Here is a 26,306-nt window from a genome sequence, read left to right on the forward strand (position 1 = left end):
TAAGTTAGATTACGTAGTGTGTAAGCCTAGGGACCGATGACCTCAGCAGTTTGGTCCTGTAGGAACTTACCACAAATTTCCAATATACCCTTAGGAGGGACCCCCTGTACATACAGGGTGTAATGGATATAAATGCAGATATTTTTGTGTGTGTTAACTACCCTCTACCATTTTGCGTCCATACGTCCACACTTGACCCTCCGCCCAGGGGAAAATAATCATCTTGTCACACGTGTTTGGAGATACTACACAACTTAAAACTATAAGACTCGTAACAGCTATAATTACTAGCCTGGAAATGACGTGAATACTGATGTAAGGCCGTTCAATAGACCGTTCTTAATCACCAATAGAAATATCTGCACTTATACCGTTTCATCGCATATATGAGACAGGCAAAATACGCTCGGACTTCAAGAAGAGCTTAATAATGCCAGTTCCAAAAAAAGGCTGGTGCTCACACGTGTGAATGCTAGCGAACTATCAGTTTACTAAGTTGCAAAATACTAACAAGAAATACAGAAAAATGGAAAGAATGTTAAAGCCAATCTCAGATAATATCAGTCTGGGTTCTGGAGAAATCTAGGAACGCAAGGGGCAATACTGACCCAATGGTTTATCGTAGAAGATAGACTGAAGAAAAATAAACTTACTTTTATATCGCTGGCACAATCAGAGAAAGCTTTTTCACAATTTTGACCAGAATACAATATTTGAAATTCTCATGATAGCAGGGGTACAGAGAGCGAGGGACTATCTTCAACTTGTACAGAAACCAGATTGCAGTTACAATAACGAAGAACATAAAAGCCAGCAGTAATTGAGAAGGGCGTGAGGTAGGGCTGTATACTATCCTTCATGTTATTCAATATGTAAAATGATCAAGCAATAAATGGAACTTTTCGCTGGCTCTACTATTTTCTTTGTTTTATTATTACTCGCGTACAACTAACATATGAGATAAAATATGTTGCTAGGGAAAGACCACAAAGATAGGATAAGAGAGATTAGGGCTCGTACAGAGGCATATAGGCAGTCATTTTTCCATCTTCTGTTTAGGAGTGGAACAGGAAGAGAAGATGCTAGTTGTGGTACGAGGCACCCTCCGCCACGCACCGTATGGTGGATTGCGGAGTATGTATGTAGATGTAGATGTAGCAAGAGCACCGAAATACCTTTTAGTGATGCTGTGCTGTGACTTTCTTTGGATCATTAATTTTCAACAAAACAAAATATATTATGTTCTTATTCTTCTGGATCTGGCTTTCTATCAAAGGAACATTTTTTCGTTACTGTAACTCGCCATAAAGTTCAACATATCTTCCTTACTTTACAGTTATTGAAAAGGTTAATGAAAATTATTTCGTTATCAACACTGATGTCACAGTACGCAATGATTGTTTAACATCAAAATTTTGCAGTGGATTTTTGTTGACAGTAAGACACCAATAAGTACCACGACTAACACGAGAACATGAGACTATTGTCATAGAAAAAGATGTTCTTACTATAAGGTTTGCCAGACCAAAACTACGCACAGCAAGATTTCTTTTATGTTATGACGGTAAATTATCTTTTTGCACTGTTAATAATATATTATCAGCAGCCCGCGTCAACCTGTAAAACATCATAAAATCTGCTGCTCTGCTCTGCAGTTCCGAAAGCTGAAAGAAATAATTTTAGTTCACTATTACCTGCCCGCTTCTTTGCGGTATGATTGATTTCATTTAATGCAGTTTGAATGCGCCGCGTCAGCGGCTCGTTCGTTCGTAGCGCAGCTCTGCACCACGAATAATATTTAAATAACTGAAAATGTCTTAAAGGGATGGGATAAAATACCAGGCAAGCTTATTACAAATCATAATGCAAGTTTTCACTAAGTAACTCTATTCAAAACATTTAAACAGATTAAGTTATTACACACCTTTACATATCAATGTCTAATGGCGTCCCTCTCTCAATCTTGACAGAAGAATGCTACGCAAGCGTACAATATAACGTCACAGGCTCTTCCTACTCACGTACCTCCAAGAAGACGACAGAGAAATTAATGTTCGGTTTTTACTATTTATACTAGTCACATATTCTCATCTTTGTTTGATATTTAAAAAGTATCGTCTGTGGCGGTTTCAGTACTCGACGACACAGATATTATCTTTAAAAAAAATCAGTACATAATTCTATACAAGAACAAAACATGACACATAATGCTCTCACTTTATTATATAAAATTCACACAATCGTTGTCCACGCAATTACAATCATCCAGTTCAATTATTCTTTTCTCCTTTTCTTTTTTAACACGTATGTCTTTTGCTAAGAGACGTTACAAACTAAAGATAAATTTGGAAATAGTAGTAAAATTAATGGCGAAAAATGAAAACTACAAGGTTAATTGTAAGTCTGACAGAGACGACAACGACTTTAAGATCAGTTTAACGGAATGGGTAGTGTCGTGAAATGAGGTTACAAGATGAACATTAACAAAAGAAAAAAAGGGTAATTGAGTGTGGTAAAATTATGGGAGATAATGTTGAGGGAACTGGGAAATCAGACATTAAAAGTAGTACATTAGTTTTGCTATTTAGGTGGCAAGATAAGTGATGACTGTCGAAGTAAAGAACAAAAGAAAACGTAGACTGGCAATAGCTAGAAAAGCGATTCTGAGAAAGAGAAATATTTTAATAGAGAGTATAAATTTAAGTGTTAATCTCTAATGAAAGTATTTGTTTGGATTGTGCCCTTGAATGGAAATGAAACGCAGACAGCATATATATGAAGAGAATAGAAGCTTTAGTAACGTGATGCTACGGATGAAGACAGAAGATTATGGGTAAATCTAATAATTAATCAAGAGGGAACCAGGGAGAAAAGATCATTATGGTACAACTTGAGTAAAAGAAGGAATCGTTCGATGAGATACATCCCGAGACATCAAGCGATTGTTATTTGCGCTATTGTGGTAACAACTGTACGGGACCAGGACTTGACTATAGAAACGAACCTTCTAGTGGATTTGAGTTGCAGGTGTTGTGCAGAGGTGAAGAGATTTCTACAGGACAGACTAGCGCGGAGAGCAAATTCAAACGAGTCTTCGTACTGAAGATAAGAACAACTATTATTCTATACTGCACTTTATTACATCAAAGGTAGGTTAAGTCTGTATTAAGTAACTGTTATCTTACTCTTTCATCCTGCAAGGGGTTACTGAATTCTATAATCAGGGTGTATACGACCCGGGACAACCGGGAGATCCGGGAAAAAAACCGGGATATTTTTCATCCAGGAGAAAACCGGGAAAAACCCGGGATATTTTCAGAATTCCGGGAATTTATCATTGTTTTGAGTTTTCTGTTAAATTTTTGTAATTTTGACTGGTAAGAACCGATACTCTAACAAAGGATGTTACTGTATCCCCCTACTGCAGAATAATACCTAACAACAAACCATAAACGAGAGAAAAAGGCGAAAATAACTTAAATTGCAAAGGAAATGCGCCATATGCAACAACGACACCGTGCTCATGCAAGCGTCTGCCAATTTAAAATGTGTCAAAGGCTTTAGGAAGACTATGCAGTGCTTTATAACAACAAATTGCCTCCAATGAGCGTGAAGTCGCAATTGTTTACATTCGATTTGTTTTAGCAGGTACGCGCGGGCTCATGCGCATGCGCAGTTGAGTCACGTTTGAGTAGTAGAGTCTCCCGCCCGCTTCTGGCCACAGGAATGTGGCTGTTGGCTGTGCAAGCAGTCGCAGCAAGCAGCTAGATGCTACCGGGAAAAGGGGGCGCCAAATTCATATTCTTGAGGAAAAAAAAACTTGTTTCGCAAAGCGCCTAGCATCCATCGCACGTTTATCTATCGATTATTCATGTGATTTTGAAACACTTCCCAGTTGGTTTTTGAACATTTTTGAACACATTTTAAGTTGATTTCTGAATGAATCGTAAGTTGACTTTTGAATGCATGCGTAGTGTACGTGATGTCTCTGTCAGGAGAGTCCTCGTCGCATCTAGAAATAAACTTTCCGCAGACAAAAGGAGACGGGGCTATAGGAGCTGAGGGAGTAAAGCCGAACGGATGAATGCCAATCGCTGTCTGATTATGTGATTGATTGGGTATGCGAATGATCAGCATTGTTTTAATTACTAGCGAAATCCATAGATTCAGACTACCAGAATGGAAATAAGCGACTAACAGGAATAAAAGGTGAGAAAGATTAAGTATTATCTTCTCAGTGTATCCAAGAAAATGAAATTGACAGAAAATTTTTGGCCAGATCGCTACACTAGTAAGGACCAGTTGTACAGTCCTTGGCTAGCAGACGCGTTAAGTTCTATTCTGGAAGTAACTCGGAAAGCGTTTTGTTCGAACACGTAATAACGCCTAACCGGAAAATAATCGCGTGATAACTAAACCTGTGATTCTTATAGGGTTAGTGAAGTTAATCGGCGAACAAATTTTGACAATGGCAGCAATAGCTACAAAATTGATGATGACAAGATTGTTTGTTAGAACGAGGAAGGAGAAGAAACGGGGACATCACACAAATTATGGAAGAATAAGACGATTCCAAATTTATATAAAAATTTCGTAATACTACTTTTTGATCTCATGCTTGGGAAGCTGGTGCGTGTGAATGAAATGTGAAACTAAATCTTTTTGCTCGTAGTATGCCTAATAGGCATTTGATATTGGTAATTCGTAGATTATATTCTGTCGTGTTGTAAAAATGGCCATTTGTGCCAAAACTGTCTCGTTTATTTGGTGTGTTACAAAATTGCTGCCATATTAGAAAGGCCTATTTTGTTTTATCTAGCAGACAGTGACAAAATAGACGTAATCCGATCGAGAAACCACACCAGTGTTAGGTATTATTTGTATTAACAGATTTTCAGTATTAGATAACGACATTCCGGTTTTTCGTGTAGCAAAACGTTTGACGAACTTTGATGAGGTAATAGATTCTTTCACAGAAAGGAAAGCACGCCATGTAAATCTGTAGCAAGGTTAGAGAAAAAAAAAAAATGCTAGGAGCTAAGGTTTGAAGAAATGTGTAATTTCTTGCTTATCTCTTGTCAGTATTGGTTTTATATATCCTGTATTTAATTTTATGTCACACAAAACAGCAAGTTAATAGCTAATAGGCAATAAAGAGTTCAGATTTTCTGAAGAGTTCTTGTTCTCTCGACTACAAATAATCCCATCCTCTATTAACTGCGGGATTTTTTTTAAAGAGGGCAGGCTGTCAAACCGGCCGGCTGGGAGCAGGAGAGGCACCACAGGACGTTTCAATTTCCACTCGCCTGAATATAGTTTGGATGTGCGGTAGAAAAATGCTTTATGAACAGGCGTGGCACTGCACTTTGGCGTACTTAAGACCAAATAATATGCCTTACATTTCCTTGAATACATATGTTTTGTGTCAGACTTTTCAGAAAGATGTGCGCTACTAGATGAACATATTTTGAAAATTCGATATTTTTGGTATTGACTCGGTTCGCAAATATCGTAGATCCGGGGCTGACGCGCAGAGCATTCTGAGTTATAGTGGGTAGTCTCCACATGACCCGTGTTTACATTTAGTGATTTTGCTGTTTTCCCTTCGTTTACTCTCACGTCAAATGGAAACAAAACTGATATCTGTGGCCGGGAGCTATCAAGTGAATTGGAACACATTCACATAATTACGAAAGGCTAAAATATGTCATTAGTTTCAGATTTTATTTTATTTCCACCTTTCTGACAGTCAAGCATTAATCGCCTTGCTCAACAGTGAAGTTATTTTTGTCTGTTTGCTAAATAAATTTGACTTGTTAACCTTTTCCGCAGAGGCAGTCTATGTATTTGAAACGAAATGTTTAATTCCACAGTACCGGCTAGTTCCAACTGTTCGCTACATTTGAGGTGCACGTTTTCATTTTCTAGCACCTATGGCATTATGTCATAATAAAGAACCAAACATGATATAATACAGTACTGGTGCTTCCAGAAAATTTACATCCCGAAAACCATACTGAAAAGCTTAATATCAGGTCGAGGTCTACTTCATTGGGAATCCGGACGTACGAATGAGCACTTTAAATATGGACTTTAAATGTGCACATTTTAATATTGTTTGCCGGCCGGAGTGGCCGAGCGGAGTGGCCGAGCGGTTAAAGGCGCTACAGTCTGGAACCGCACGACCGCTGCGGTCGCAGGTTCGAATCCTGCCTCGGGCATGGATGTGTGTGATGTCCTTAGGTTAGTTAGGTTTAAGTAGTTCTAAGTTCTAGGGGACTTATGACCACAGCAGTTGAGTTCCATAGTGCTCAGAGCCATTTGAACCATTTTTTAAAATATTGTTTACAAAATTCCGATGCTCTTGCAGTATCCTCTGATGTCTTGTTTCTTTTATGACATAATGTATGATCTTTCAATGTTTTACACGTACGTACAAACGGGCTTCCTACGTCATGATAGCTACCCAGTCGTGGTGTCGCCTGTTATCTGCGCTTTCTGGCAACTGCTGAAACGAACCTATTTCTAATAGGTCGCGGGAAAATATTGCGAATAGTGGTTTGAAAAGCGTTACTTTAAAAGTAAATATCCTTTTACATATGTTGAACTATGCGCAAGAATGTACCATGAATTTATTAAATCACAGAGCGTTTGACTCACATTTAAAAATCAACTCTTTGATGACGCGCCATTTAGAAGAATTTCGAACCCTGAAGATCAGACATTTATGTCATTATCACAAATTTTACTGGCACATTTGTGTGATATATCTTAAAGTGTAACACGCGCAAAAAATATCAACAGTATATGCGAAAGCATTGCTTCTCTTGCAGCTTGAAAGCAATATTATAAGTGAAAACTTTGCTTTTCTTGCAGCAACACTATGTATATTAATTTAAACTATTAACTTTCCTTGTTTGTATGTTCGTGCTACTTAACAGCGATGTTGCTGTTGGCTGACTACATCACGTGTCCTATGCTCTGAATATCCGCTGTCACCGGCTGGCGAGATCACGTGACATGAGCTACGACGGCCTACAAAAGCGCATCGAAATCTCGATTTGAATGATTCTGAAAGTAACATGCGGTGTTTGGTGGAATTCCAGTGTCTACTTTCGTAATACGAAATTACGCCGTACATGTTGCTATACATCAAAGATGTTTCCAAAACGTGTCTTTTTCCCTGAGTTTCGTTTTCTGAAGTTCCGGGAAATTGTACGCCCGTGTATAATGTTGTGGCGTAACAAGACAGCTACGCCACACTGAAGTAGCCGAAAGGCACGCGTAATCTCACGTAGGCTAGATAGAGGTCTGAAACAGGATACGTAATGAATGGTAGCAAGAAAAGTACGTAGCTGCTATTATACTTAACTTTTAATTCTTGTTGTATACATCGTTCTTGATGAGACATTTCATACGATAACTATCAAACTATGTAAGGCTAATGGCGCCTTGCTAGGTCGTAGCCATGGACTTAGCTGAAGGCTATTCTAACTGTCTCTCGGCAAATGAGAGAAAGGCTTCGTCAGTGTAGTCGCTAGCAAAGTCGTCGTACAACTGGGGGGACTGCTATCCCGTATCTCGAGACCTGCCTTGTGGTGGCGCTCGGTCTGCGATCACACAGTGGCGACACGCGGGTCCGACATGTACTAAATGGACCGCGGCCGATTTAAGCTACCACCTAGCAAGTGTGGTGTCTGGCGGTGACACCACATATAAAACCATAACCATTGAAAGGATTGGTAAGGGAAAATATACTGTCACCCGGGAGAAAGTGTATTTTTAACCGGGAAATCCGGGAAACATCCGAGAATTTTTTTCCTTGTCCACGTATACTCCCTGATAATGCACTTTGCGGACTTGTAGTGACAACTGCGTATTACTTTCAACAGGACCTCAAGTCCGAAAACAATGTTTCATGCCAATGGAACAGATAAGTAACGCATTGCTTGAAAACTGCGACGGAACAGAGACATTGTTGGACAGAAATAATCACAGCTAATGACGAACGACATTGAAAACAGAAAATACGTAATAGAGGTGGAGTGGTATGTTTATAACTAAAAGTGGTAGAGATTTCACCACATGGGAAAGCAGCATTACAGGCATAAATAACGTTCATGTCTGATACAGACCAGGTTCCGAAGATAAAGGTCGACATTGGATTCCGAATAAGGAATAATCACCCCTCTTGCACTAATTCACATTTTGCACCTGTTATTCAAGCTGGCTAGCAAACTGTTGAGAGCTTTTAGGGGATATTATCCCATTCCTGCATCAAGGCGGTTTTCAATTCTTGCATGGTTCGGGGAGGGGGTGTTCGTCGAAAAATATCTCTGCCAAAAGCATCCCAGGAGTGCTCTATATGTCCGGTGAATACACAGGCCATTCCAAACGTTCAGTATCTTCACTTTCCAGTGAGTCCAACACCTTACCTGTCTTGTGTGGCCGGGCAGTGTCGTGCATGAACACGAATGCAGGACCTTCCGCACTCCTAAACTGACGGACGTGAACCAGAATAGTCTCCATGTAATACCGCTGTGCTGAAACGGTACCTCGCAAAAAGATATGCAGTGGAGTTCGGCCACTGTGCATAATGCCTGTCCACACAACAACGCCTAGGCCATACCGATAACGTTCATGAACATTCTGTGGTGTGTAACGTGTTCCCCTCTCTCTCCACACTAACTGGTGGCTATAATCATCTGCCACAGTGAAGCGAAGTAGCAAACAACTTTAAAAAAAGCGCAGTTGACTCCCATATAAAAGAAGGATACAAGAACGGAGAGGCAAAAACACAGACCAATATCCGTAAAATAAGTTTGCTGCAGAATTCTTGAGCATATCCTAAATTCCGCTGCAGTCCGGAACCGCGGGACTGCTACGCTCGCAGGTTCGAATCCTGCCTTGGGCATGGATGTGTGTGATGTCCTTAGGTTAGTTAGGTTTAAGTAGTTCTAAGTTCTAGGGGACTGATGACCTAAGATGTTAAGTCCCATAGTGCTCAGAGCCAGCCATATCCTAAATTCGGATATAATAAATTTCCTTGAGAAAGAAAGACTTCTGTCCGCAAATCAGTACGAATTTAGAAAGTATAGCTTGTGCGAAATTCAGTTTGCCCTTTTCTATCACTATTTCATGCGAACCATGGATGCACGACAACACGCAGCTTTCATATCCCTAGATTTCCGGAAGGCGTTTGACACGATGTCCCACTTCAGACTGTTCAGAAATGTACGAGTATACATGAATGGCTAGAAGACATTTTAAGAAACAAAACACAGGAAGTTGTCCCTCACGACGGGTGTTCGTCAGACATAATGGCATCTTCAGGAGTGCCCCATGGAAGTGTCATAGGACAGCTCTTCCCCTATATATGTGTAAAACGATCTGGCGGATGGGGTAAGCAACAATATGTGACCATCTGCCGATAACGCTGTATTGTAAGGAAAAGTTGCAAACCTGAAAGAAATTTAACGAGCACGTAACATCGGCAGCAGGGAAACGAATTATCGACCTCGGTTTGTTGCGTGAATTTTAAGAAATAGTGGCTCATTTAAAAAGGAGAACACGTACAGAACACTAGTATGACTCGTTCTTCTGTACTGCTAGAGTGTTTGGGATCCCACCTGGTCGGAATGAAGGAAGACATAGAAGGAATTCAAAGGCTTGCTGCTAGGTTTGTTACTGGTAGGTTCGAACAACACGCAAGTGTTACGAAGATGTTTCGTGAACTCAAATGGGAATCTCTGGAGGGAAGGCAACGTTTCTTCCGCGAACCACTAATTAGAAAATTTAGGTGATCGGAATTTGTGCCCAAGTGCAGAATTATTTTGCTGCATTCAGTGTACATTTCGTGTAAGGGCCGCGAAGACGAGATAAAACTTGGACACTTACGGAGGCATTTAGACAGTCCTTTTGCTATCACTGCATCTGCGAGTGGAACAGCACGGGGAATCATTAGTAGTGGTACAGGGCACCCTCCGCCAGGCACCATATAGTGGCTTGCGGAGTATATATGCAGATGAACATTTATTGCAAATGATGGAGTGTGAAACAGTAGTTCGTGGCTTATAGAGAAAAGATTGTTGCTCAGCTGCTACGAATCAGTGCACGCACTGCTGACGCGGAACTAGGACGTAAAATGGTTCAAATGGCTCTGAGCACTATGGGACTTAACATCTATGGTCAACAGTCCCCTAGAACTTAGAACTACTTAAACGTAACTAACCTAAGGACATCACACAACACCCAGTCATCACGAGGCATAGAAAATCCCTGACCCCGCCGGGAATCGAACCCGGTTGGTTGGTTGGTTTTGGGGAAGGAGACCAGACAGCGTGGTCATCGGTCTCATCGGATTAGGGAAGGAAGTCGGCCGTGCCCTTTCAGAGGAACCATCCCGGCATTTGCCTGGAGTGATTTAGGGAAATCACGGAAAACCTAAATCAGGATGGCCGGACGCGGGATTGAACCGTCGTCCTCCCGATTGCGAGTCCAGTGTCTAACCACTGCGCCACCTCACTCGGTAATCGAACCCGGGAACTAGGACGTAACACCCACTTTGTTTTGTGAATGGTTCCAGATGATCAGACGAGGTTTTCCGCAACTGATAATACGCTAAGGCACACGTAATTTTTTGTACCCGTAATGCTCGCTAACTCTGGTATGTTGAAACAAGTGTTTCTTTTCATGGAACCGTATACTTTCATTACTACATTGGAAGAACAATTGCAGTTGTACAGTGCTTGTTAATATTAGCGTTGAAATCTTTCTCAAAAATATCCAAGAAATGTACCAAACTTGGAAAGCAATGCGGCCAGAGTAGGTTGTTGCGGTGTGCACATCGCCAAGCAGAGCTCCTATGCCAGGCTCCGTCGTTATATACATCAAGACAGACCTACGCTACTAATTGTATTGTATTAAATCGGGGACCTAGAAACGACGAAGAGGCTTCGTCCCGCCGTAGCCCTCAGTGGTTCACAACCCCACAATAGGGCACAGCAGTCCACCCACACCATACATAAAAGCATATGTAAAAAATATAACCAAGGTATGGGAAGAAGTTTTATATACTACCCTTGAAGAAATGTGACATCGTTCTAATATATGACAGGAATCGACTAATTTTCACAGAAGTCATTCAATCGAAATAGCGTGTTTTTTAAGGCAAGTTGATCATTCAACAAATCTTTTGAATTTAGGTGAGAATGTTTATGTATTTCAAATAGTTCTAAAAGGTTCATTTTGTAGTCCTTTTCAACTATATAATTTCCGTTCTAAACAAGGATGCAGTAGGATGAGTGATTTTCTGTGTTTTGAGGTGTTTTGCAAAAACTGACTTATATGAATTCTCGCCATCTTTCTTGAGCAAGTGTTCACGTGAGCGAGTCTTAAATGCCCTCGCTGTCCGTCCAATACAAAAACTCGGACATATACTACACTGTATTTTATGTACTCCAAATTTGAGCAGTTTCTCAGTTGGAGGTTCCTCATTATGTGTGAAGAACAACAACTTGGGGGGGGGGGGGGGGGGGGGCATTATTGGTGGCAGAGCGCACAGTGATCTCATATTTTTTAAATAAATTGGCTATACGACGCGAAATGTTCTTAGAAATGAGATTGTTGTGTATTTCTTACCTTGTTGTTGTTGTGGTCTTCAGTCCTGAGACTGGTTTGATGCAGCTCTCCATCCTACCCTATCCTGTGCGAGCTTCTTCATCTCCCAGTACCTACTGCAACCTACGTCCTTCTGAATCTGTTTAGTGTATTCATCTCTTGGTCTCCCTCTACGATTTTTACCCTCCACGCTGCCCTCCAGTACTAAATTGGTTATCCCTTGATGCCTCAGAACATGTCCTACTAACCGATCCCTTCTTCTAGTCAAGTTGTGCCACAAACTTCTCCCCAATCCTATTCAGTACCTCCTCATTTCTTACCTATGAGTCCATTTTGTTAAGTGTAGGGGACTTTATATACTTGTTGGTTTTATTGTTACAAACTTTTTATACAGAGTGTCCTTCATATCCGTTTTTGACCGATATATACTTCAAGTTATTAAGTTTTGTAGCAGTAGCAGAAGGGGTTAAGGGCACAGTCGATCATGGCATGAAAGAATGCCAATTTGTGCTTAAAGGGTGGACAGGAAGAGGCATAAATGATTTTATCTGTTGTGATATGTTTCCTGTAAATATCGAAGTTAATTTTACCATATACTAAACATAGTTTCAGGTCCAGAAGACATTTCATTGTGTTGATTTTGTATTTATTAGGTAAATTTAATTTTACGGTGGAAACAGGCACTGACTCTCTAAGTGATTTGACGTCCCTCACATCTCCTTTTAATAGAATGGTGGTATCATCGACATACCGTCTGCAAAGATAACATTTCACGTCGTATAGGCAATTTATTTAAAAAATGACATCATAGTGTCCTCTACCATCAATAATGCCACCACGTTGCTCTGCATACATAATGAGAAACCTCCGACTGACCAATTTCTCAGATGGAGTAAATAAAATACGCTGTAATATATGTCAGAGTTTTTATACAGGACAGACGGGTAGGGCATTTAAGACCAAGTTTCGTGAGCACGGCCCAACAAACTCGGTGATGATTCCTTTAAGTCATTTTTTGCAGAGAATTCAAAACAGAGAAACACACACGTTCTCCTCCATCCTTGAGCAGCATGGAAATTTTAGACACAGCTGACAAGGACTACAAAATGAACCTCTTAGAAGGATTTGTAATATACATTCTTAGCAAAATACAAAAGATTTGTTGAATGATCAGCTTGCAGTAAACAACAGACACTATTTTGGTTGTATGACTTACATGAAAATTAGCCCATTCCTATAAGATATTAGAACTATACGTCATGTTTTTCTTCAAGGGCAGTATAAACAACTTCTTCACATCCCTTTGTTGTTGTTGTTGTTGTTGTTGTTGTTGTTGTGGTCTTCAGTCCTGAGACTGGTTTGATGCAGCTCTCCATGCTACTCTATCCTGTGCAAGCTTCTTCATCTCCCAGTACCTACTGCAACCTACATCCTTCTGAATCTGCTTAGTGTATTGATCTCTTGGTCTCCCTCTACGATTTTTACCCTCCACGCTGCCCTCCAATGCTAAATTTGTGATCCCTTGTTGCCTCAAAACATGTCCTACCAACCGATCCCTACTTCTAGTCAAGTTGTGCCACAAGCTTCTCTTTTCCCCAATCCTATTCAACACCTCCTTATTAGTTACGTGATCTACCTACCTTATCTTCAGCATTCTTCTGTAGCACCACATTTCGAAAGCTTCTATTCTCTTCTTGTCCAAACTGGTTATCGTCCATGTTTCACTTCCATACATGGCTACACTCCATACAAATACTTTCAGAAACGACTTCCTGACCCTTAAATCTATACTCGATGTTAACAAATTTCTCTTCTTCAGAAACGATTACCTTGCCATTGCCAGTCTACATTTAATATCCTCTCTAATTCGACCATCATCAGTTATTTTGCTCCCTAAATAGCAAAACTCCTTTACTACTTTAAGTGTCTCATTTCCTAATCTAATCCCCTCAGTATCACCCGATTTAATTTGACTACATTCCATTATCCTCGTTTTGCTTTTGTTGATGTTCATCTTATATCCTCCTTTCAAGACACTATCCATTCCGTTCAACTGCTCTTCCAAGTCCTTTGCTGGCTCTGACAGAATTACAATGTCATCGGCGAACCTCAAAGTTTTTACTTCTTCTCCATGAATTTTGATACCTACTCCGAATTTTTCTTTTGTTTCCTTTACTGCTTGCTCAATATACAGATTGAATTACGTCGGGGAGAGGCTACAACCCTGTCTCACTCCTTTCCCAACCACTGCTTCCCTTTCATGCCCCTCGACTCTTATGACTGCCATCTGGTTTATGTACAAATTGTAAATAGCCTTTCGCGCCCTGTATTTTACCCCTGCCACCTTCATAATTTGAAAGAGAGTATTCCAGTTAACGTTGTCAAAAGCTTTCTCTAAGTCTACAAATGCTAGAAACGTAGGTTTGCCTTTTCTTAATCTTTCTTCTAAGATAAGTCGTAAGGTTAGTATTGCCTCACGTGTTCCAACATTTCTACGGAATCCAAACTGATCTTCCCCGAGGTCCGCTTCTACCAGTTTTTCTATTCGTCTGTAAAGAATTCGCGTTAGTATTTTGCAGCTGTGACTTATTAAACTGATAGTTCGGTAATTTTCACATCTGTCAACACCTGCTTTCTTTGGGATTGGAATTATTATATTCTTTTTGAAGTCTGAGGGGATTTCGCCTGTCTCATACATCTTGCTCACCAGATGGTAGAATTTTGTCAGGACTGGCTCTCCCAAGGCTGTCAGTACTTCTAATGGAATGTTGTATACTCCCGGGGCCTTGTTTCGACTTAGGTCTTTCAGTGCTCTGTCAAACTCTTCACGCAGTATCATATCTCCCATTTTATCTTCATCTACCTCCTCTTCCATTTCCATAATATTGTCCTCAAGAACATCGCCCCTGTATAGAGCCTCTATATACTCCTTCCACCTTTCTGCTTTCCCTTCTTTGCTTAGAAGTGGGATTCCATCTGAGCTCTTGATATTCATGCAAGTGGTTCTCCTTTCTCCAAAGGTCTCTTTAATTTTCTTGTAGGCAATATCTATCTTACCCCTCGTGAGATATGCCTCTAAATCCTTACATTTGTCCTCTAGCCATCCCTGCTTAGTCATTTTGCAATTCCTGTCGATCTCATTTTTGAGACGTTTGTATTCCTTTTTGCCTGCTTCACTTGCTGCATTTTTGTATTTTCTCCTTTCATCAATTAATTTCAGTATCTCTTCTGTTACCCAAGGATTTCTACTAGCCCTCCTCTTTTTACCTACTTGATCCTCTGCTGCCTTCACTATATCATTCCTCAAAGCTACCCATTCTTCTTCTACTGTATTTCTTTCCCTCACTCCTGTCAATTGTTCCCTTGTGCTCTGCCTGAAACTCTGTACAACCTCTAGTTCTTTCAGTTTATCCAGGTCCCATCTCCTTAAATTCCCACCTTTTTGCAGTTTCTTCAGTATTAATCTACAGTTCATAACCAATAGATTGTGGTCAGAATCCACATCTGCCCCTGGAAATGTCTTACAATTTAAAACCTGGTTCCTAAATCTCTGTCTTACCATTATATAATCTATCTGATACCTTTTAGTATCTCCAGGATTCTTCCAGGTATACAACCTTCTTTTATGATTCTTGAACCAAGTTTTAGCTATGATTAAGTTATGCTCTGTGCAAAATTCTACAAGGTGGCTTCCTCTTTCATTTCTTCCCCCCAATCCATATTCACCTACTATGTTTCCTTCTCTCCCTTTTCCTACTGACGATTTCCAGTCACCCATGACTATTAAATTTTCGTCTCCCTTCACTACCTGAATAATTTCTTTTATCTCGACATACATTTCATCAATTTCTTCATCATCTGCAGAGCTAGTTGGTATATAAACTTGTACTACTGTAGTAGGCATGGGCTTTGTGTCTATCTTGGCCACAATAGTGCGTTCACTATGCTGTTTGTAGTAGCTAACCCGCACTCCTATTTTTTATTCATTATTAAACCTACTCCTGCATTAACCCTATTTGATTTTGTATTTATAACCCTGTAATCACCTGACCAAAAGTCTTGTTCCTCCTGCCACCGAACTTCACTAATTCCCACTATATCTAACTTTAACCTATCCATTTCCCTTTTTAAATTTTCTAACCTACCTGCCCGATTAAGGGATCTGACATTCCACGCTCAGATCCGTAGAATGCCAGTTTTCTTTCTCCTGATAACGACGTCCTCTTGAGTAGTCCCCGCCCGGAGATCCGAATAGGGGACTATTTTACCTCCGGAATATTTAACCCAAGAGGACGCCATCATCATTTAATCATACAGTAAAGCTGCATGTCCTCGGGAAAAATTACGGCTGTAGTTTCCCCTTGCTTTCAGCCGTTCACAGTACCAGCACAGCAAGGCAGTTTTGGTTAATGTTACAAGGCCAGATCAGTCAATCATCCAGACTGTTGCCCCTGCAACTACTGAAAAGGCTGCTGCCCCTCTTCAGGAACCACATGTTTGTCTGGCCTCTCAACAGATACCCCTCCGTTGTGGTTGCACCTACGGTACGGCCATCTGTATCGCTGAGGCACGCAAGCCTCCCCACCAACGGCTAGGTCCATGGTTCATGGGGGGGATACCTTTGTTATATTTTTTATTTATGGTTTTATATATGTTCCTCGCTGGTAGCAAAACAGATACATAGATGTCATTCCGTTACTGTAAATTGTCACTCAGTGTTTGAAACAATCACATACAATATGTACATACCATGACATTATGCTCCTACAAAGAAGACACTGATGTTTGCTAAACCAATACTAAGTAAGTTTGTGTAATGTAGTTTTCATATTTCACATAAATGAACAGCCAAGGTCAAAAGATTTATAATATCGCTAATTTTGTAGGCTTCCGAAGATGATAAATTAATTTGTCGAAACCAGCAAAGCATAATAAAATTTATTTGCAGCTGTGACAGAATTTTATCCTGGAAAAATAATACCACAGTTACTGAAAATGTTCCTCTCCGGTAGCTGAGTGGTCAGCGCGGCAGAATGTCAATCCTAAGGGCCCGAGTTCGATTGCCGGCTGGGTCGGAGATTATCTCCTCTCACGGTCTGGGTGTTGTGCTGTCCTAATCATCATCATTTCATCCCTATCGACGCGCAAGTCGCCGAAGTGTCGTCAAATCGAAAGACTTGCACCTGGCGAACAGTCTACCCGACGGGGGCCCTAGTCACACGACATTTACATTTAGTTACTGAGGATTACAGCCATGAATAAAATAAGAAAGGGTGTTATTAATACTTATAATGATAAACAGCGCTATTCAATGAAAATGAGAAACTGCTGTATTAACTTCCTTAGATCTGAAAAAAGTATAATACTTGTCTTTGGCTGGAGATGCTTGAATGCTTTTTAAAGTTAAAGCACTCGGACAAATGTGTCAATAGACATATAGATAATACTCGAAACTGTAATTAGATGGAATATCCTTTAAGGGCAGCCGGAGGTGGACAAATCCAAAAAATTACGATTTTTTTTTTGCTTCCGAAAATTAATTGGAACATTCCTCTTTAATGTAAACTTTGAATTATTGTTCTACTCGCCCTAGAAGTGGAGTTATTACCATTTTCCCCCACGCCTGCAGAGAAAATGGGCGGCCGCTGAATGCATCTAACATCCTCTCGTGACTTCCTGGCGAACTGCTTGGGATTTTCTCGGCCTGTTACGCATACAGCGCCATATGTTACGCATACAGCGAGTGTGCGAGGGTTGGCTACATTGTTTTCTGTGACAAATGAAGCGCTAAGAGAGCGGAACATCGTCTCTTTGCTGTTTACCGTTTCTTATTAGTTCAGTGTTGCGCCTGTTGTTGGTAGTATTATACTTCTTGTGTAAAGCGTTGTTCTGGTTAAGATGCCACGTTTTAGTAACCGTGTATATAAGAAGAGGAAGAACGTAGGGAAAAGAAAATTAACACTAATACCAAGTTGCGATACTACAATTACTGAAACAATGCGTTCTTCTGCTAAGCAACAAATGGCTGGCCATAGCCCTGTGACATCTTCTAGCAAATACTACCTTGTGGATGGTGACTCCAAAGGTTTCAAGACTATAGAGGAACTGAAACTATATGGAAATGAATTTGTAGTTGAAAAGTTGGAATGCATTGGGCATGTGCAAAAGCGTATGGGTGCACGGCTTCGAAGGCTCAAACAAACTTTGGGTTCAAGTAAGCTCAGTGATGGAAAGACAATAGGAGGGAGAGGCAGGCTTACTGATGAGGTGATTGAACGTCTACAGAGTTACTATGGGTATGCTATAAGGCAAAATACTAGTAATGTTAGTGACATGCGAAAAGCAGTGTGGGCATTGTTCCTTCATACTGCCTCTTCCAATGAATACCCTGAACACAGCCTGTGCCCAAAAGATTCCTGGTGCAAATATAATGCAAAAAAGGACTATGATCACAAATATGGTTTGCCAGCAGCTGTGATAAATGCAATAAAACCAATTTTTCATGACTTAGCACAGCCAGAATTGTTACACAAATGTCTACACGGGAAGACGCAGAATCCTAATGAGAGCGTAAACAATTTGATTTGGAAAGTGATTCCTAAAAGGGTGTTTGTAAGCATAAAAACACTGCACTTTGGCATTTATGATGCAATAGCAACCTACAACCAAGGGAACAGTGTGAAGTTCTGAAGGCATTAGGATTTACAGCTGGGGTGAACACTGTACGAGCACTAAGAAATATTGACAGAGAAAGGATAAGAGGAGCAGAAACAAGAGAAAGGCATATGAAGTATGATGGAACAACAGGCCAGAAAAGAAGACAGAAGAGGAAGCTTTTGGAGGATGAAGAAGAAGACCCTGCTAATCCATCCTATAGTGCAGGAATGTATCGAGAAACTTTGATAGCTATTTCCCGTAAATTAGAATTTTTCGAATATATGGAACATTTTCTCCAAATCCACTCAAGCTACAGAGGTGAAATTTTCATACAGCACTCCTAGTGGTCAAACTTACATTGTAACACAGCCATTTGGCAATATGTTCAGTAGTTTCATTTCAGTTTAATTATAAAGCAATTATTTGTAAAAAAATTTGGGTCATTAATAAAAAAATAATTGGAAGGAAACTAGAAAAGATACTCCAAAACCTCTCTGTCATAACTGCAATACTAAACCACTCTATATGTAAAAAAAAATTCAAATTTTTCTATTTGGTAGTTTATTCATAAATGTTCCTCAAACTTAGTGATTTTAACATGGGCAGCATAGGCACCTCCGGCTCCCCTTAAATAAACCGACCACTTTATTCAGAATGAATGACGACATGTCACCTACAAAATAAATACTTATCTCTACGAAACTTCGTTGTACACTTACTTTAGCATGTGCTTCACTGTTTACCATCGACTGCAAGGGATATTTGCAACCGTCTTTCGAGAGACTGATGATACGCCATTGCATTCTGTAGCGATTCGACGGCGCATTGTCTGGCATCGTTGGGACTCCATGATAGACTACATCTTTCATTGCTCCCCTTAGAAAGAAGTCAAAGGAATCATGGGACCTGGCTGGCCGTAGTACTACAGCAATCTGTCCTATCCAGTAATCAGGAAACTTTTCGTTCAGTGTTTGCGTTGCAACACGGGGAGAGTGAGGTGGGCAGCTGTCATGTTGGGACCACACAAGCTGCCGCTCACTCAGTGGTACCTCGTCTAGAAGAACGGGTAGGAATTTCGGAAAAAAATGCGTGCATACGTATATCTATTTAACACCCCTGCGATAAAGTGATATTCCGCAATGGGATTTCCCATGATGCCGCACCATACGTTTACGCTCCACGGTCGTTGGTGTTGTAACTGACGAAGCCAGCGCGTATTCTCAGCTGCCCAGTAGTGCATGCTACGTAAATTTATAATACCGTGGTTCGTAAACGTTGCTACGTCAGTAAAGAGCACACGTTGGGAAAACGTAGTGTCGTCTCCCAGACGCTGTAGAGCGAACCGACAAAATTCAATACGACGTTGTAAATCACGTTCTCAGAGTGCCTGATGTAGTGACAAATGATAAGAATGGAGTTTACGTCGATGGAAGATGCGAATGACACTCGTCTGGCTGATCCCAGATGCCCTGGCGATACGTCTCGTACCGCCGTGCCGATTGATAAACACTGTAGCCAGAACAGCTTTTTCATGTGCTCTGTCAGCCGCAGTCTTCGTCCTCGTCCTCCGTTTGACGTTGAAGATGCCTGTTCGCACTAGTGATCTAATAATTCCTGCAAGCGCCTGGCGCGACGGACAGCGACGATTAGGATACACCTCCATTTACAGCCGTACCGTTTCGACGGCATTTCTTTGACATTCGCTGTAGGTGATTAGCACGTCTAACTTCTCATCATACGTGTACCTCTCCGCAGGGAAGCAATGGTGAAGCAAAAAATAACCTGCCTGTAGACGCAATTCCTGCTGATTCTGCAGTGCAGAGCACTGTACCTCTCCGCAGGGAAGCAATGCTGAAGCAAAAAATAACCTGCCTGTAGACGCAATTCCTGCTGATTCTGCAGTGCAGAGCACTGTACCTCTCCGCAGGGAAGCAATGCTGAAGCAAAAAATATCCTGCCTGTAGACGCAATTCCTGCTGATTCTGCAGTGCAGAAAGGCTTGACGCAGCGAGGTAGCCTGGCCGAGCGTGTTTACAAAGCAACAACCGATTCCGGGCGACCTGCCTTCAAATTTTAGAATATTTTTCGGATTCTTTTGCGAAGAGTTACGACGTCAAAATTAACGAGCGTTATATCACTGTACTCGTCTTCTCATGTGCTTTCAGCTGCCGTCAAAAGAAGGAATCACTCTATTTTTAAAAAATCACACTTGCTACAATATCTTGATCGATATAAGAGTGAAGACCCTGTAGCACATAATAAGACTACATGCCCCTTAGCGTACTATCATTTGCCGAACGCCTCAATTAGATATCTGGAACTCTTTACGAAATGAAGGATGTGTTACTAATTCACACTGTAGAATTATTAGTACAGGATGAAAAGAATGATCGGTGAAGACGGACATTGACAGTTGTTACAACTGAAGATAGATGCTATTTTGAAAGTATTACATTCAGGATCGCGTGCAGAATCTGACTGCTGCTATCTTCGGTATAATAACGGTCTCCAGAATCTCTAGCAATGAAACTTGTTCATTTTCATTTCATTATTTGCTATGGTATCATATTTTGTGTAACTCTGGGCATTCACAGTTCACTTTTTAATCGAAAAATGGCGATCAGTAGGGTCTGTCTAGTCGCATCGCGAAAGTTGTGCATGTCATTGATTGGCTGATTGAGAGTTAAGGTGCTAAACAGCGAGGTCATTAGTGCCGCATGGGACAGTCCGTCTGGATTTACTGACAGCTATGTATCTGACAGGTCGTTTTTCAAGCGTCTCGGAATTCTAACGCTCCCATTTCCACTTGCACATATACAGGAGATAGGCAAAATAATGTGAATAGTGGAAGCAATGGGATGGTTGTGTTTGATGGTCAGCAATGCAGATAAGGAACGTGTCGCGCTGAACTGTGCGTGTTTAGTACGGACTAGACATCAGTGCAGGTTGTTTACGAGTAGTGCACACTTCGTATTTGCATTCAGAGACCGAGGTAGACGTGCAATGAAAGAACTAACAGAGTTCCAAAGACGACAGACTGTTGAGCTCAGATTAGCTGGAGCATCAGTAACAAAGACAGCCAACTTACTGAATGTTTCAAGAGCAACTGTTTCAACAGTCATGACAGCCTACACAAAATATGGAAAGACATCATCGTGTAAACGTAATAGTGGGCGCAAATCAAAACTAAATGACAGAGATCGTCGTATGCTAACACGAATTGTGTCGAAACAACACAAAACTACGGCGGCTAAAGTGACTGTAGAGCTGCATCGCCATCTTGGAGACCCCGTATCTATCGACACTGTCCGCCGAGAACTCCATAAAGCGAATACTCAACGACGACCTTCTATACCGAAACCATTAGTGATGACAACCAACGCAAAGAAGTGTAAAACATGGTGTCAGGAGCATAAGTCCTAGATGGCTGACAGTGGAAACATGTCATATGGTCTGACGAGTCAACTTTTTCGTTATTTCCACATCGGGCCGGATTTACGTCTGGAGAACGCCAAAATAAGCCTACAATCCTGATTGCTTGATTCCAACGGCTAAGCATGAAGGTGGAAGTGTGATGGTGTGGGCAGCCATATCATGGTACTCCGCTGGTCCCATCACTACTCTCAAAAGCCGTGTCACAGCCAACTGACCATTTTAGGTGATCAGGTCCACCCCATGATTCAGAAGTTGTTCCCCAACGATAATGTACCCATTCACACAGCCAGGATAGTACAATGACGGTTTGAGGAACATGCAACTGAACTGCAGCGTCTTCCCTGGCCAGCACGGTCCCCTTATTTGAACATTATCGAATCCTTATGGGCAGTATTGGGGCGCAGACTCCGGAGCAGATTTCCGCTTCCCTCGTCACTGCAGGAGCTAGAAGAGGTTCTGATCGATGAGTACCGTAACAATCCACTGGAGACTATGCAATCATTATACGCCAGTATTCCAAGAAGAATCGCAGCTTTATTACGGGCAAATGGGGGTCCGACCCCTTATTAATAAACCGTTCCCAAGTTAGTACAGGTGTTCACATTATTTTGCTTATCCCCTGTACCTCTTCATGGGATTTGTGACTAATAGTGTTGTGTCGTTCAAGAGAAACTGTAGCAGTCACTGAGCCAACGTTCGACTGACAACATCGTGGGTAAACATTTGTTTAAAGATTGCTCATTTCTGAACAAATATACTTTGCAGTGTTCTGCAGTACTTTAGATACTTTCGCTGAAAAGTGTGTCTTTTATGTGGGTATAGTGTTGCAAATCTTTTATTTTTATGTTTTTGGGGTTCCGTACCCCAGTCGGTAAAAGCGGAATCCATATAGGAACACTTCGCTGTCCGGCTGACTGTCACATACTAAGGTCTGCAGTTCCTTGGTGGTGTGCAACATATAAGCTTCTAAGTCAGTACTGTCAAAATATGCGGCCATTCATGTCAAATATTTTGATACTTGCTAACTCACTCATCAAAACCAAGGGTACTTCCCGCTGACGTAGAATCATAAAACTTGCCAAGAAGCAAGGTTTCGCAGTACAAGTAAAAAAATCAGAAAATTGTTAATTTGCAATTACATCTCATAAAAATATTTTTTTACATTTGTTGTTCGTCTGTCCGTCTGTTAAACCCCTGATTCTCAGGAACGAGTATAGCCATCAAGTTGAAATTTGTGTCTAATATTAATACCTATGGTCTCCCGGCAGCGTAAAACATTTTAAGCTTTTAAGTCAATGCAGTTAAAAGATACTGCCATGTATGTCCCATATTATCATACTCGTACACTTCGTCATCAAACGATATAGCTGGACTGTGTATATACATAATGGGCGTGATGGTGTATCGGTAAATCGCCTGGAAACGGAGAAGTCATGAGAGTCTTGGTCGGACCACGGATTGTTTTCAGTCTTCGTTGTAACCTAGCCATCACCACTCAACGATGTGAGAAATCGCCAACAACAGCACGTGGTTCGGATTCCATGTTAAATTGTAGGTTGCCTTTTCCCGATTAGATAACTGGCGTAGGTTAAACACACACAAGTCCCCGAAGTGGCATCCAGCAGAATGACTTGCGCACTGAGCCACAAGAAATTATTATTTCCTGCATACAAAAGTAAGCTTGTACGGAATTCTCAGGCTGCGAGATCTACTCGCGCTTTTTCGTATTTTTTAAATATTTTATCAGCTATTTGTGCTTAATCTGGAGCCTCGATTCATGATGGAATAGCTTTGGCTCAAGTCGTTCCCTGGAAACAGAGAGTAATAATAATAATATATCATTAGGCTGTTCTTCTGAAATCAGATGAATCGTTCGGAAAAAGATCGTATTTTATAGAAAATTGGGAACTGGACTCGGTGGGCGTGTCGTAACTTTAATTATGTGGTAAACATATTAGGTAGTCATATAACTGGCGCAACAAAAATTAATAACTACTGATGTATCAGGCAAGTCAGTGTCTTTCTCGAGCAGAATTTACGGATTAATATCCGCACTGACGTGCTCCTACATTTCCTTCATAGTCAATTACTTCCTAGCACGAAAATAACGGCTAATAGTAAACAGTTACCAAACTCTTTACGTGGTTGAATGGACCTGGTTTCGGAATCTCACCTGAAACTACTTTGTCGAGGTACGGCATCTCCGAGATGGCCTCGTATGTCAGCTGCCCATCGTTCTTCTTCATCGTGGCGTCCACCTCCTCTTGTAGACGTTTCTGCACGTCTGGGTTGAGGGCCAGCTCGTACAGCGCGAAGCTCATCGTGGTCGACGATGTCTCGAAGCCCGCCAGGAAGAACACGAACGCTTGGGCCGCCACGTCATCCATCGACAACTCTGCGGGGAAAGAAAAGAAAATGGTTCGTCAGTCAGAACACAACAGTTGTTCAGCGGCGCGAGGGCAGCTAAAGGGGGTGAACCGCATTTCCACCGATAAAATATATGAGGTTGTCCTGGTATATTTTTTAAGTGTTTTGGTGTTGTCCGTTGTTTCATTAGAATGTAGCTGCATTTAGTTTAATTATTACCCCCCCCCCCCCCCCCCCCCCACACACACACACCACCCATTTATTTTTGCAAGTTACAGGTGCCTGTAAAGTAACAAGTTATTATATAAGGGCTGTAGAAGTTATCGATGGAATCGTAATGGAAATAGTGTTTACATACAGGTCTGGATTTCTGTAGTCACGGCACGGGTACGCGCCAGCTGGCACCAAGGTCATATTGCCATACTTACAAAAATACAGCTGCAGACAACTGGCTGTCATGCCTGACTTGCGCTCCACGCTCGGCATTTGTTCCATTTACCTCGCTCCCTTGTCTTCCACCTCTTCCCTTCGGCGAACGCCTGTTTCTTACATTTTCTGCAGTAGAAACGGTTGTCGCAAAAGGAGCTGCAGACAGCAACTGAAAAGCTGGCGGATCGCCTGGCTGTTCAACAGCGAGCACGGATCTGCACGCTATGAAGTGTATAATACTATCGTCCTGGTGCACAGATGACGTGCTGTGAGCGCAGAGTGATTGCCACAGTTCGTTTACAGACAATAAACAATTGTCACATTAATAGACAATGAAGAATTGTCACAGAAAGTTAATGACCACAAGCTCGATGAAAGGTACAAGAGAAACTGGTCGTCCATCATCGTCTCGACCTGATGATAAAGTGGCGTCTGTGCAGGAAATGTATGTTAGCAGCCCTTCGAAATCAACACATCTGGCAGCACGTGAAAGTAGACTGACAAGGCACGTGGTGTGTGAGATATTGCATAAAAACTGAATTATCGAACGTGGAAACCTCATAACATTCTGCAGCTAACACCGGATGAGTGATCGCAGAAGTGACTATGGCGAGTGAATGTTGGGTTGAGTGATTAGGCCGTATTTATATCGGAGAGTTTCTCAATCAACACAAATGCCATTAGTGGGCGAAACAGCCTTGAGTTGTTACGGCGGAGAAGATTCAGTCTACCCGAAAGTGTGGAATGAACGCCGCAAATCGTATTGGGTCATTATCTTGTGCGGTACAGTTACCGCAGAATGCCACCTGAAGATGATTGGAAATTATGCTTGGCCCATAATAGCTGCGTGGGATAACATGGAAGACACAGACAGTAAGACGTACTACCGCACTTTGTAAATGTAGTGTGTGGGTGGTTGGATGAGAAGTTTCCAGAACGTTGGCTGAGAAGACGCGGAAATCATGAGTGAACTGCACTAAGCCCATACTTACACCATGTGACTTCTTTTTATGGGGCTGCGCAAAATGTGAGGTGTACCGGACGAACCTCGCGCACAATAAGAACTGAAACCATGGATTCTGGATGCTCTCAGCAACACCTCACGCAACATCCACAAGAGGAATGTGGATCCCATGCGCAGCCGCTTGAGATGATTGGTCTACGTCACAGCCGCCTACATTGAATTTTAAAGTGTGCATCTACATTCTTAACAATGTAGGCATGATATTAATTTCAATAAATTATCTAGTTGGTTAGTTACATGTCCCATAGATCACTTGAGCCATTGCGCTGTCGGAATGACGTGGAACGAGTCAGTTTACATGATGTGTGCACATGATTGGTCTTAAAACTGATAAATACATTATTGTATTTTAGTCCTGCTCATGCAATTACACTTAATATTTTTTTTACTGGTTACTAGTTTTTAATTATAAATTCATCAATGGAATCGATAGAGGGACTTGTCCAGAAGAAATGATTTTAAAATTAGGTTCGGAACTTGCTTCGCTAACCTGTCAGACATTTCTCAAATTGTGATGGATTATTTATGACGAATTTCTTTGACGAATATACAGGGTGGTCCATTGATAGTGATCGGGCCAAATATCTCATGAAATAAGCATCAAACGAAAAAATTACAAAGAACAAAACTCGTCTAGCTTGAAGGGGGAGATATTTGGCCCGATCACGATCAATGGACCACCCTGTATGTACTGTGATGTTGTAGTTAATATGCCCAGCTCTTTGAAGACATACCCACACGACGTAGGTGGGTGAACAACACTCATTATTCTTAC

General features: G+C 41.3%; 1 protein-coding gene across 1 annotated transcript in view; it reads right to left on the bottom strand.

The window, feature by feature from the left end:
• The window catches only part of LOC124615797 (probable cytochrome P450 6a13), a 77,815-nt gene that overhangs the window by 5,818 nt on the left and 45,691 nt on the right, over positions 1-26,306 (bottom strand). Inside the window, exon 6 of the mRNA XM_047143926.1 lies at positions 23,885-24,106. Coding sequence (XP_046999882.1) covers positions 23,885-24,106 — 222 coding nt within the window. The remainder of the gene's footprint in view (positions 1-23,884; positions 24,107-26,306) is intronic.

This window comes from Schistocerca americana, chromosome 5, assembly GCF_021461395.2.
Source record: "Schistocerca americana isolate TAMUIC-IGC-003095 chromosome 5, iqSchAmer2.1, whole genome shotgun sequence".
Taxonomy (NCBI): Eukaryota; Metazoa; Arthropoda; class Insecta; order Orthoptera; family Acrididae; genus Schistocerca; species Schistocerca americana.